The following is a 12,873-nucleotide window of genomic DNA, read 5'->3' as shown; positions in this document are numbered from 1 at the left end:
AGACCTAAAGATTAAGTGCTGGGCTTCCCTGGTGGCGCAGTGGTTGAGAATCTGCCTGGCAATGCAGGGGACAGGGGTTCGAGCCCTGGTCTGGGAAGATCCCACATGCCGCGGAGCAACTAGGCCCGTGAGCCACAACTACTGAGCCTGCGCGTCTGGAGCCTGTGCTCCGCAACAAGAGAGGCCACGACAGTGAGAGGCCCGCGCACCGCGATGAAGAGTGGCCCCCGCTTGCCGCAACTAGAGAAAGCCCTCGCACAGAAACGAAGACCCAACACAGCCAAAAATAAATAAATAAATAAATAAAATTAAAAAAAATAAAAAAAGATTAAGTGCTTTTTGCAAAGTTATTGAGCAATTCAGCAGCAGAGCTAGAACCCAAACCAGCAAAAGTACACATTATAATAACCTATATTCCTTTATATTCCTCGAAATCATGCCACTTCTTTGAAAAATAAAAAAGGAATAAAACTGTGTGTTTTTATTTAAAAAAAGGAGAAAATGGGATCGATATCCAAATTTTAAAAAATTTATATACAAAGAAACTCTAGAAGAAGAAATAAAAAACAAATAGCCTGCGAGGTCAGAGATGGGGGTGGAGACCAGACAGAGCAGAGCTGCCGGCAGAGCCCTGAGGGTGTGCTCCCTCCAAGCACGAAGGCCAAGGGCAGAGGGAAACCAGCCCAAGAAAAAGAAAGGGCAGAGTCAGAGCCCTCAGAGGCAGCAAGGAGCCAAGGAAGGGACTACGCTCTGTTGCATCTGGAAAACAAGCCTCTTAACATAAAAGCATCAGTGCTTTTCTCCAGAACTTAATGCAGCTCTGACGGCGAGGCTGCTGGTTACCTTCTAAGGACCCTACACTTTGGTTTTCTGCCTAAGGAATCTCTCCACATCAATAATGCTGGTGCTACTGTTAAAGTGACTCTTCTGTATGCTGACATACTTCTGCAAAAATCCTTTCGTTTTTCAACCAAGTCTCTAAATATTACCTGATGCCTGTCAGTCCCCATCTCAGACGGTAGAAAAAGTGACAAGGGGATATGAAAAGTTTCAAAGAGGTGCTTGAAAAAGAGGAGCTGGGGAATAGTGGACCCAAAAGAGCCCAGATTTAGAAGTGGAGTGTCCGGAGTGTGAGAGGCCGGCTCTCAGCTCCCCTGTGGCTGAGGCAGTTACCAGGCAGACAGCAGAGGTGTGACCCCCACCTGCTAATCTCAGACTCGGGCTTAGGAGAGGGCAGAGAGGCTTCACAGCATTCAGGGGAAAGGGTACAGGCTTTACACTGTGAGCCCATCATACAACGGAATACAGAGCGCTGGTAAGAATGAGGCAGCTCTACATGAGCTGATACGGAACAAACATCCAAGATTAATTAAGCTGTAAAAAAACTGTGGCACGTGTGTGTAGGATGCCATCCTCTGCAGAGAGGAAGAGAAGCTTCGTGTCAGAGGTTAGCTGTGGAAGGATACGGATGGCAGCGGTGGTAGGCTGGGGCAGGAGGCCAGGGAAGGAAAGACACTCTTTTTCAGAAACACCCTTTTGTGACTTCTGAATTCTGTACTATACACGTAAACCTCAAATAGTTTTTAAACAGTCTAGACACACACATGTGCAAACACACCCACAGCGTCACCTGCACAAAGCCACAAAATACGCTCTCGGCCCCTCGGACCCCCTTTCTAGAAGCAGAACCCTGCGTCCTCCCCTCCGCTGCTCCCCACCCCCACCGGTGACCGCCCACCACAGCCCAAGCCCTCCTCACCTCACCCTGTCCCCCCAGAGGCCCCTCGGCCACAGAACCCACGTCGTATCCTCTCAGAACCTGCAGGACCAGCCCACTCGCTCGGGCCGAGGTACCTTCCAGACACAGCTGCACGCTGACAGCGAGCTTCGGCGGCTGATCTTCGGGCACATGAGGGCACCGTGTGCAGCGAGGGGACGCTGGGTGGATAGGAGACCCTGGTCTCATGCAGGCCGTCACCTGGGGGCTCACTTCACCCGGGGGTCCCCATTTCCTTAACTCACAAAGAAGGGGCTATGAGAGGTGGTCTTTCCAGAGTTCATGTCTGAAGACCCCACTTTATGGGCCGCTTCTCTGGGCCGGATGTGTGCTGGGTGCTGGCGAGTGCCGGCCCACAGAAACATTTAATCTCCGTGCAAGGTTAAACATTCTGGGAGCCCCCCCCAAAAGTGAAAAGAAACAGGTGAAATTCATTTCAGTAATAGATTTTATTTAGCCCAATATACCCAAAAGACTGTCATTTTAACATGCAATCAATATAAAAATTATCCAGTTTCCACCTTTGTAGTTCTGTGTGTTTGAAATCAGCGTGTGTCTTACACTTACAGAACATCTCCACACGGACCAGCCACACTTCACGGGCTCAAAGGCCATCTGCAGCTAATGGCGACCTCACTGGTCAGCACAGGCGCTGGTGTGACAAGGCGGCTCTCCCCTCGCTTCGGACCTCGTCAAGCCCAGAGCTGAGGACCAGCCCGAGCAGCAGCTGCATCCTCAGAAAAGGCCCGAGCCCCCCGAGCAGCAGGTCCGAGTGCCTGTCTGACTAGGAGGGCTGGATGCCAAACCAGGCTGCGGAGCTCAAGACAGACAGGAAGCAGAGATCCCCAAGGCCTAGAGCAGGGCCACATGGGGGCTTCCGGGGCGAGAGAAGAGGCTGGAAAGTCGGGGCTTCCACCACACAAACCCACACACGCACCTGTGGCAGAGGCCTCCTGTCATGTCAGTTACATCCGCTTATTCTTTTAAATGCCTCTGAACACCTTCTAACATCCGGCCTTTGGCCAGGCAATGGGAACACAGCTACCTCTCATGGGAGCTCTTATCCGGAGCAGGAGATGTGCTAACACCGCACTAGAGGCTCATTTACTCACCCAAGTCCCTGTGAGGGGAGAACCAACTTACAGATGCGGTTAAATCACTTTCCAACAGTCACACACCCAGCGAGTGGGAGGGCAGGGATCTACCCTCGACTTAGCGCTGCGAAGAACCACACTCCCCAGCTTCAGAGAGGCCACAGAATCCCACAATCACAAGGCCGCGGGGTCACCACCACAGAAAGCACACGAAACAGGGGCCTGGAGCAGGGGACACCAGGAAAGGATGCACAGAGGCAACCCTTGGGTAAGTCTGGAAGTTTGAAAGGGCTCACCAGGCAAGAGGGGAGCAGGGCCTCCAGAGGTATCAGCAGGTGCAAAAGGCACAGAGGTGTGAGGGGTGCAGTGCTCAGAAAACTAAGACTATGGGGGGCTGGGCTGGATCAGAGGCCCCACATGAAGTAGGGGTGTCCGCCAAAACCAGTGCCCAAGGGCCCTACATTCCGCAAGAACCTGGGCTTTATCCTTGGGCCAGGGGAAGCCATTAAAGAGTTTTATCCACGGTGTGAACAGGACCAGATTTTTAAAATCATCCTGAAGGAGAGAGAGCAAAGCTCAGTGGCCTCCCTTCCTCTCCGCAGGGCTCTTAACTCTCGGCTTCGGCGGACCAACCCTAGGACTAACCTCCCAGGCCTTCCACCACCCGACAGCATGTCCTCACACGGAAACATGGCCACTGACAGGAAGCACTGAAACATTTCAGCTGTTCAACCGCTAGGGCCCCAGTGTCTCCTCCCTGCACAGGAATAAAATCATTCGCTGCCTTCACAGCCTCCCTCCACCCAACCCCCTCCATACATGCTTCCAGCTCACCTGACTACCCTGCTCCATTTTCAGCTCATCAGCCTTTGAGGCTGGCCTACTTTTCAAGGTCACAGAAGCAGAAACACTTGCATGTTATACAAACAGTAGAATATAACTAGAATAACAGGGCATAGGAACGGGGGAACCAGCAAAGACGTGTACCAAGGAGGCAAGGATGCAGGCAGAACCTGGTGAGACAGCCATCGGGCAAAGCGCAACTACCGCACGGCAGGGGGAGGAGTTGACAGGAGGGAGAGAGGGCAGAGACACCGGTGTAACAGAGCCCCACCTGGCCACTGACAACCTGGAAAACTGAGCTGAAGCCCAGGAGGCACCAGGCCAGATCCCCTTACCCAGTGAGAAGTGCACCGGGGGCTCAGGAAGCCATGCCTGGTCTGAGCAGAGAGTGGGCCCACTGCACACCTCAGGGAGGGGTAGTGATAAACCAGACCAGACTGTGGAGCCCTCACCCTGCCCGGGGAGGGCCTGCACTGGGGGCGACCTTCAGAGGTAAGTGTTCCAAGCAAGTGAAAGGCCAAGGTCCCTCCACCAGGACCCTGTTCTGAACTTCCAGCTTCATGAACACCCTGGCCTGAAAAATCAAACCCCTGCCTTTGCAGGAAGATGAAATGTTTCAAGGACAAAGCATTCTCCTTTCCCAAACGCCTCCTGTGCAAGGGGCCTCTGCAGGGCTGTGCATCTTGTTTCCACACCACCTGCCAAGCTGGTCAAAGTGGGGCGCAAAGGGGAGGGCATTCAGGCAGCAAGATACAGTGCCTGGGCCAGGTCAGCTCCTCCTAGAATTAGGCTGGCCGCACTGGCAGGGCCCATCCAGCTGCAGGAAACAGGCTGCCGTGGACGACTGGCTCTGCTTGTCCGGCAGCCTTGGGGACCAGGGGGTCAAGGTGAGCAGGAAGACCACTCAGTCATGGACAGGAAGCCGGCAGAGAGGAGAAGTCACGGCCTTGCGGATCCGATGGAAGATCTGAGCCAGCTTGTAGAGGAAGGGCAGGGAAGCGGGAGAAGCTGCAGGGAGAGGTGAGTCAGTGGGCCCCTACCCGCCCAAACTCTCCCACCTGGGGAGCGACCCATGCTGGTTCCCCTCCTTCCCTCCCAAAAGTAAAGAATTTCCCTTTCTCCAGGATATAGACTCTGGGATGTATTTTCTTCACTTGGATTACAGTGACCTTCAGCTTGCTCAGAAAAAGATCCAAATTTATTATGTTTTAATCTAACTTTTCAATATACAAAAAACTGGTAACGGTGGCTCCCTCTGGGGAGAGGAATTTGGGAAGAGATTTTTCACTACATTCCTCTTTGTATCTTTTAAATTTGGAGCCAAGTGACAGTATTACCTATTTTTATCATAAGTTAATTATACTGAACATAAAAGTAAAATCCACCTCTTTCGAATGAGAGCTGAGTTGGCTGTTTGTTTTGGTTTGTTTGTTTTTCCTTATTTGAATTACTGATTTTTAATTGATTTTTTTTTTCTTTCTTAAAAAGAAATATGTTACTGGAACTTCCCTAGCAGTCCGGTGGTTAAGACTCCGCGCTTCCAACGCAGGGGGCGCAGGTTCAATCCCTGGTCGGGGAGCTAAGATCCCGCATGCCGCAAGGCGCGGCCAAAAAAAAAAAAAATGTTACTTTTAAGAAAGCTATTATAGTCCACCCTCTTTACATCCTCTCTGCCGAGTTCTAACTGCAGCCCAGCCCTGGGTTCTCGCCACCTCTGCACTGAGTCAAGACTGTCCTGAGGGTGGGACCACAGCCAGGGCTCCCTGATGGAAGAAGCTCAGATGGCCCCTTGCTGTACCCACTCAGGAGACCAGGGTTTATGAGGCTGAAGAACTCATAAGAACCACAAAAAAGTTTCTAAGTTTTACTAAGTCTCTGGAAAAAGTAAAAGGTCAGATGGTGGACAGCAATGAACACAAACTCTCCTCAGCTTCCCTGAGGGCTAACAGAGCTGTTCAGAGGGAACTCCTGCTCAGTGTTCAGCCAAGGGGTCCAAGGGACAACCTGAGCTGTGCAGAAACGGCTCCTGAACGAGCAAAAGGCAAGTGGGGGACACGGGCAAGATCTAAGGCTAAATCAAGAGCAACAGACACACGTTTGTGTGACTCTGGAGTCGTCACTTTTCTCTCTGGTTCTTAGGTTTCTCAACCAAAGACCAAAGAAAAAGAAAATGAAGAGACTGAAACAAGGGTTTCCAGTTTTCCTTTCAGTTTGGAAAGTTATATAGTCCTAAGTCTGAATTCATGAGTAGAGATTAGGTCATAACTCACACAAAGCAACACACAGAAAAGTCCACGAGTGAGCACCTAACCGTTGGCCCAGTGCTTATAGGTCTGAGGAATTAACCCTCAGCAAAGAGCACAGCAGAAAACGGAGTAAGAAATCATCAAAATGTTCAACGATAGGGCATTGTAAAATCAATTATGGAAGTTCCTATAATCTGGAGTATTATTTAGCCAGGTAAAGTTTTAAACGCATTTCTTTTTTTTTTTTTTTTTTTTGGCCGCGCTTCGGTATCTCAGTTCCCTGACCAGGGATCCAAACCGGGCCCTCGGCAGTGAAAGCGCGGAGTCCTAACCACTGGACCACCAGGGAAGTCCCTAAAGCCACGTTTTAAAGAATACTTGTAGGGGGATGGGCAATTGGAAGAAGGTACTTCCAGTTATGAGATAAATAAGTATTAGGAATGTAATGTACAACATGATAAATATAATTAACACTGCTGTGTGTTAGATACAGAAGATAAGAGAGTGAGTCCTAAGAGTTCTCATCACAAGGAAAAAATTTTTGTTCTATTTTTAAATTTTTTATCTATATGAAATGATAAAGGTTCACTAGACATACTGTGGCAATCATTTCATGATGTATGTGAGTCAAATCATTATGCTATACACCTTAAACTTATACAGTGCTCTATGTCAATTATAACTCAATAAAACTAGAAGGAAAAAAAAAGAATACTTAACGACACGCAAAATTGCATCTATATCCAGAGAAAGACTAAGTATAACCATTACGGTAGCAGACTTATGGGTGATTTCTGTTTTCTCGTTTATACTTCTCTCTATTTTCCATATTCTCTAAAATATTATATATTTTTTTCTATTGTAATTGTATTTCTACAATTTAATATGTTTTCAATTAACATAAATTTTTTACACATTACGATGAAGTTTTTCTTTGTTAACTCTTGAGGCTCTCCTCAGAGTTCACCCCTGGACGTTCAGGGTCAACAGGGCAGAGTGGACTTTCTCCAGGACTGGCCTCTCCTTCTAGGTAGGCTGGGCTGGCTCTTGCTCAGGTCCACCAACTCCTCCTTGCAGAAGAGACCAGGGAAAACCTCCACCCCCAGGAGGGCTCCCAAGGCCCAGCCCCTGTCAACCGCCCCGTCCCCAGGAGGGCGGGAGGCGTCTTCACTCACCGGGATCAAACCTCACCACCAAGAGGCAGAGAAGCAAGGCAGCCAGGAGGCTCTTTCTGAAGGGCAGGGCAAAGAAGTGGCTCACTGCAGAGTCCCAAAGCTGGCGAAGCAACGTCAGTAGTGACAGGAACTTGTGGGAGGAGGAGCCTGGCCGGGGAGACCGAGCATAACTTCAGGGTAAGAACCAGCTTCCCTGACTCTGAGCTTTGAGCTTGATTATAAAAGTCGAGCAAAAGGGTAACAAGACTGGTTTTCTCATGCAGTTCATAAAGTGGTTCTAAAGGAAGTTCCAAAAGCTTCAAAGATGCTTTAAGGACAGACTAAATCACCAGAATACCATCTCCTTACGAGAGGACTTTGACAGAAACGTCTACTCAGCTGGGGAAACCTTGCACATCTGGTGCTTCTTTAATAGCCTCACTACTTTACAGCATTTTGGCCTAAGACGTATGCACAGAGTTACACAGAGCAATAGTTCCTGATGATCAATGAATGCAGAAAATAAAGGGCACCTAATAGGTACAGTGAAGAATTCCAGTCTTGGGCCGTGAATACAAACATGAACACTACCTCCCAGCCCTGACAGAACACCCTGAACTCCTCCTCCCCAGGCAGTGGACAGGCAGGGGGTCTGGGGAGTCACGTGTGGTCCCTGAAGTCAACAAGCTGTTTGCAAAGAAGTGATCTTAACTCAGCAGGTCCATGCTCACAAAGAAAGCACACAAAGAAAAACACTTTGGAAACAGGACTACAGTCTCCTAACGGGCCTTTCATGTAAAACGGATTAGGCCTATTCTACGTGTTACCAACAGAAAAAGCAAGAATCAGTGGGTTAAAAACTACCAGAAGGAAACGTTAAACTCAGCCTCAGGAAGAACTTCCTTACAGAACTGTCCCCAGCTGCGTCAGGAGACAGGGACTTTTCTGTCCTTGAAAGGATTCATGTACAGACTAGACGATCGCTCGAGGAAAAGGTGATGAAGAGGCTTCAGGGACCGGGGAAGAGTCTGGAGTAGAGGGCCTTTAAGTCCACCCCCCGCATCCCTGCCCGTGCAGGCGCCCTTGCAGCTGCTAGCCAGGTGCACGATGTTAGGTCTTGAAGTGGTTTCCACCGTTTGTAAAGCTGCATTCTACTGGGCAGAAGCGGGCTGGCCCTGAAACGGGGCAGACGTCAATCCCTGAAGAAGACCCTGAGCGAGAGGTCTGCTAAGGGAAGGCAGACAGGAGGCAGGGCAGGGGCCCAAACTGAATCCCGTAAGTCGAGCTAACAAGTTACCATGTCAGCTGTTCATTCTCCTTTGGCTATCCCCAACTACACCTCAGCGGGGTCTGCATTTGGGCCAGCATTTAAAGGAGTAACATCCCACCCAGGCCAGCACCGTGGAGGCAGATCTAACGACAGGACCCCAAGGAGAAGGTCAGGAAACAAAAGCCAAGGTTCTGTCTGAGAACTGCGCCACCCGCCTTCCACTGCCAACTTCAGAGGGTCTGGGCTGGGCTTTCTAAGCACCTCAACAGGTCTCTTATTCTGTGATCTGCAAGTTACTCATACAAAGAACTTCTCCAAGGTTCAGGAGAAAGCCCATTACTCCACTGTAGAGAGGCCAAAAAGAAGGGTAACGTCTCACCTTCCTGGTTTAGCTTCTGGGTCTCCTCGGAGCCGGACTGTCCGTGCTTCTGCTGTTGCCTCGCCATGCTAATGGCCTGAAGTGCGTCCAGCCGCTGCTCCTCGCTGAAGGCTGCAGAGCCCGCCACCAGCTCCTCAGCCTCCGACAAGCAGCCCAGAGGAAGCAGCACCCGCTGCAGGTGAAGTTCTGCTAAGGCTCTGTACTCCGGAAGGCCCTGGTTGCCAGCGTCTTGGAGCCAAGCACTGACCGTATCCAGCACGGCTCCAGGCTCTCGCATCTTGCTGTATAAAAGAACACTGCAGCCCCAAATAATCCAACCCCGAAAAAAGAGCAGTCAGTTCTTCGCAGTTTGTTAATTTCTCATAACCACCACACTCCTCCTACCCAGCCCGGCCCCCGGCCCTCCAGCCCTTCCCTACGGGATGCTGACACAGTGAGAACCAGGAGTTCTTAGGAGAAGCAAGAAGCTCTCTCAGCTCTGACACACCCCACTTCCGTCACCCCACTTCACGTCTCCTATTCCTTCCTCTTTTCCCTACTCCCTTCCTAAATTCCTCCTTCCACATCTTTTATCGCTGTTTTGAAGTCGGGGGTGGCGGGACAGGGAAAGAATCAGATCTGAAGGGAAATGGTATGGAAGGGAAAAGAGGAGATATCAGGGCGGAATCGGCAGAGGACAGGAAAAGCCTCGTGCTCCTGCACTGACCCAGTGGGGAAGCAGTAAGGACCTAAGGACCTACCACAGCTCCAGGACTTTGGGGGGCAGCTTCTCAGGAACGTGGTAACACCGAAGAACCCAGGACAGCACTTCCTGCCACCGATCCATCTCTGCCAGCGCCTGGATCCCCACAACACACAGAGAGCATTTCACCTCCAAGCAGCTGTCCGCAGAAAAGCCAATTCAAGTCCAGAAGTGGTTCCCCTGCATTGCCATTCCCACCTCCACCCTGAGACTGTTCTTCGCCAGCTCCCAGCTCAGCAGCCATCACCTCTATCCTCGCCACTGACATTCCAGAGGGCCTCACAATTACCGTCACTCTCATGGGCCCCAACACAAGAGAAAACTGCCCTTTTCCCAGGAGCTAAAAGTTCCTGTAAACCTAGAGGCAAATCGGCTGCTGCCCAACACACATCCCTGTATCCAGGTAAATTCAGGGTTAGCAAACAGGAAGGGTTCATTTACTCCCGAGGGGAAAAAGTCAAAGGGCGGCACAAATGTGTGGGTGGAAAAAGAGCTGGAGCTAAGAGTTTGCTTAGTGAAGAAACGAACAGGAGCAAGGTCTCCACCTGAGTGCAGCACCCAGGATTACAGCCTTCAGCATTTACTGCAACAAGCCTTCACCGACCCCTCAACACACAGCCAGGGCTCCCCAGTTCATTCATCCTTCTCCGGGGACTCGAACTACCCCCTCCCTACTGCGGCCTAGTCCAACTCTACAACCCACAGAGAAATGATGCCCTCAGCTACCGGAGAGGCTAGCGGCATCAGAAAGAGCAAGGCAGGACCAAGATTTCGATTCTTTGATACGATCCTTCAACAGGACCAGAACAGACCCATTTATCAGCCAAGGTGAGAAGGTGACAGCTCGGGGGAGGGGTGCGCCTAGGAGAGGACTTCGCCACCTGCTTACTGAAGTGATTCAACAACTCAATTCTATCTTCCCATCAGGCATTCTACCCTGGAACAGGGAGAAAGAACTGGCTGTGGGTCCCCCTAAGCCCGTTACACTCCTCGACCGCTTCCTCCTCACTGGGCAGCGCCTCGTTCTCTCCTCGGAGAACCGGCACAAGGTGAGCCGCTACCTCCGGAGAGTCACCGCGAGAAAAGAAGGCATAAGGCTGGCGTGAGCGACCGGACGGCAGGAGTGCTGGGGTCTGGAGCCCCTCCCACCGCCCCCGGAGGCGAACCGAGCCCAGCACGTACGCGCCCGCCGGCTCCTCGGCCAGGCCCTGCCAGGCGCGTTCGCAGGTGCGCAGCGCCGCGCGGAAGTCCAGGTGCACCACCAGCAGGTCGGCCGCATCCTCCAGCAGAAGCGCGGCCGCCGACGGCGCCGAGGCGGCGCGCACGGGCTCGCTGCTCCGCAGGGGACCCCCGAGCCCCCTCATGGGGGCTGCGGAAGTCGCGGGGTCACTCCTCATAGGCGGGCGCCAGGCCGCCGCCCTCTGGGGGCTGCGGGGTGCCCGGTGCGGCCTGGGGAGGAGGGAGAGTCCTCACAGCCTGGCCCACGAGCCTCCCCGAGGCCGCACCCCGAGAAGGAAAGGGGGGCACGGCTGGGCTCTCCTGCGGTTCCGGCGCGGGACAGCCTGGCGCCCTCGGGTTTGAGGAGCAATGCGTCCTTGGACACCCGGCCCCACGACAAGGACTGGGACCCCCGGCCCGGGCAGGGCCGCTCCCCGGCCTCTCTAGCTGCAGGGCCGCCAGCACTGGCGCGGGAACGCGGGCGCCGACATCGCTGCGCGCGCAGCCCCCGCCGACGTTCGGGGCTCGGCGGCGCGGGGCACTCTGGGAGTTGTAGTCCGGCTCCTGAAGCGGCCGCCCTCCCGGCGCAGCTGGGAACTGCGGACTACAAACCCCGGCATGCCGCGTCCCGGAAGTCGTGGCAGCCGGAGAAAGCCTGGCGACGGAAGCCACGGGCTGTGGGAGGCGAGGCCCAACGGGTTGTGGGCGGAGGCGCAGGTCTCTGGCGCCTGCGGTGGGGACGCAGATCGGGCGGCGGGCGGGAAAGGGCGTCTGTGTGCCGCCTGCCGCCGGGCCGCCGCCCAGCTCCCGGTCAGTCCACACTGAGACTCCGTGCCTCATGCCAAATAGAGAGCTCGTGAAAAACAGCCGTACAGTGTGTAATGCAGTTTGCAGTAAAGCACTGGGACAGAGTAAGTATTCCATGCGTTACGGCTGCGATAGTAATTATTAAGTGGTTGTACACAGACACATAAGTTACATTTATTATTATATTCTGTGCTTCACTCAGGCTTTTTGGGGCCTCCCAAGTTTGTGTTAAGCCCTCAGCTCGGTTCCTCCCAGTGTCTACCTTTGAAGTCTCTCGAAGCGGCTCCCCTTGTGAGTAGATGAGACGGACCAGGCTAGGCGCAGGGTCAGGACCTGCCCGCGTCAGCCTCCCCTTCCCTGGTCAGCAGCCTGGGCCCTCAGCTCTCTGCAGAAGGTCCTCCCGGAAGGCTGAGGCAGAAGCATTAAATGCATCGGACTCTGCGGTTGGGAAGTGTGGAGCCATAACCGTATAAGGTGATAAAGCCAGGACTCACTTATTCCACAGCTACCTAACCGACTAAGTGCCAGGCCTCGTTCTAAACACTGAGGCGCCCACTGAACAAAGTCAAAAATGCCTGCCTCGGTGGCGCTTCCACATAGTGAAAGGAAACAGAATTGAAAACGAGCAAGTGAAATACATACAGTTGTATGTCAGGTGGTGATAAATGCGAAGGAGAAATAAACCAAATACAGAAGAGAGCTTGGGAGCGACAACAGGGACGACAGCTAACTTTGTTTTCTAACAGTAAATCCAAGGCTGGAGCATAGCAGAGAGAAAATGTGGCCCTTGTGCTCAGGACTGGCCTCCGTTGGTGGGGTCACTGCCCTTGGGACCAGTATATACTCAGGGTCCACCCTAAATCCCTCTTCAGCTCCAGGCGATATTCATTCCCACACAGCAAACTCCAGAGGCAAGCCGGCCAGAGGAAAGTGTGGATCAGTTCAAGGCTGAAGTTACCAAAATGTTTTATCAGTTCTGCCTCAAGTCTGACAGCAGCTAATGAAGATCATTAGTAATGACATAATTATTGGACTGCAACAAACAAAACACCTGTTTCTCAGAGCTGGTTTCAGAAATCTTCCCTGAAAAATCGGGGAAGCAGTAGTAGCATCAGAACATGGATGTACCAGGCCTGGGCGAGCTGAGACTGGTACAGCCACACCTCAGCCTCCGGCAGTGCCACCTCCAGGCTTTTGCTGCCTGAAAAAGGCCCCTTCCTTCATCCCTAAGGAGAAAGTTCTTGCAATGCCCAGGCCTTTCCAGGAGATGGCAGCACAGCCTTAAAAGAAGCCGACCTGTCAGCAGGTGTAGTGCTGTGGCTGCCAGAATGAGGTCAGGATAT

At 52.5% G+C, this 12,873-nt stretch overlaps 2 protein-coding genes across 2 annotated transcripts in view; both read right to left on the bottom strand.

Annotated features, from left to right (window-relative positions):
* Window positions 1–8,829, bottom strand: part of TUBA8 (tubulin alpha 8) — a 31,677-nt gene extending 22,848 nt beyond the window's left edge. Inside the window, exon 1 of the mRNA XM_061206131.1 lies at window positions 8,764–8,829. The gene's annotated coding sequence lies outside the window, so the exon portion shown is untranslated. The remainder of the gene's footprint in view (window positions 1–8,763) is intronic.
* Window positions 2,208–11,206, bottom strand: PEX26 (peroxisomal biogenesis factor 26). The gene is made up of 5 exons (XM_061206128.1): window positions 10,688–11,206; window positions 9,504–9,644; window positions 8,764–9,059; window positions 7,136–7,282; window positions 2,208–4,722 (listed from the first exon to the last, which is right to left on the bottom strand). The coding sequence occupies exons 1-5, from the start codon at window positions 10,900–10,902 to the stop codon at window positions 4,619–4,621; spliced, it is 903 nt and encodes a 300-aa protein (XP_061062111.1). The 5' UTR covers window positions 10,903–11,206; the 3' UTR covers window positions 2,208–4,618.
* Window positions 11,207–12,873: the final 1,667 nt, after the last annotated feature.

This window comes from Eubalaena glacialis, chromosome 11 (genome assembly GCF_028564815.1).
Source record: "Eubalaena glacialis isolate mEubGla1 chromosome 11, mEubGla1.1.hap2.+ XY, whole genome shotgun sequence".
NCBI classification, from domain to species: Eukaryota; Metazoa; Chordata; class Mammalia; order Artiodactyla; family Balaenidae; genus Eubalaena; species Eubalaena glacialis.
This window is presented reverse-complemented; position numbering and strand designations above follow the sequence as displayed.

Coding starts and splice junctions, on each gene's coding strand:
- PEX26 (XM_061206128.1), bottom strand. CDS start 10,902: ATGAGGAGTGACCCCGCGACTTCCGCAGCCCCCATGAGGGGGCTCGGG. Junction 7,283..8,763: donor CCAGAAGCTAAACCAGGAAG/GTGAGACGTTAC, acceptor CTCCCCGGCCAG/GCTCCTCCTCCCACAAGTTC. Junction 4,723..7,135: donor GGTGGTGAGGTTTGATCCCG/GTGAGTGAAGAC, acceptor CTCTCCCTGCAG/CTTCTCCCGCTTCCCTGCCC.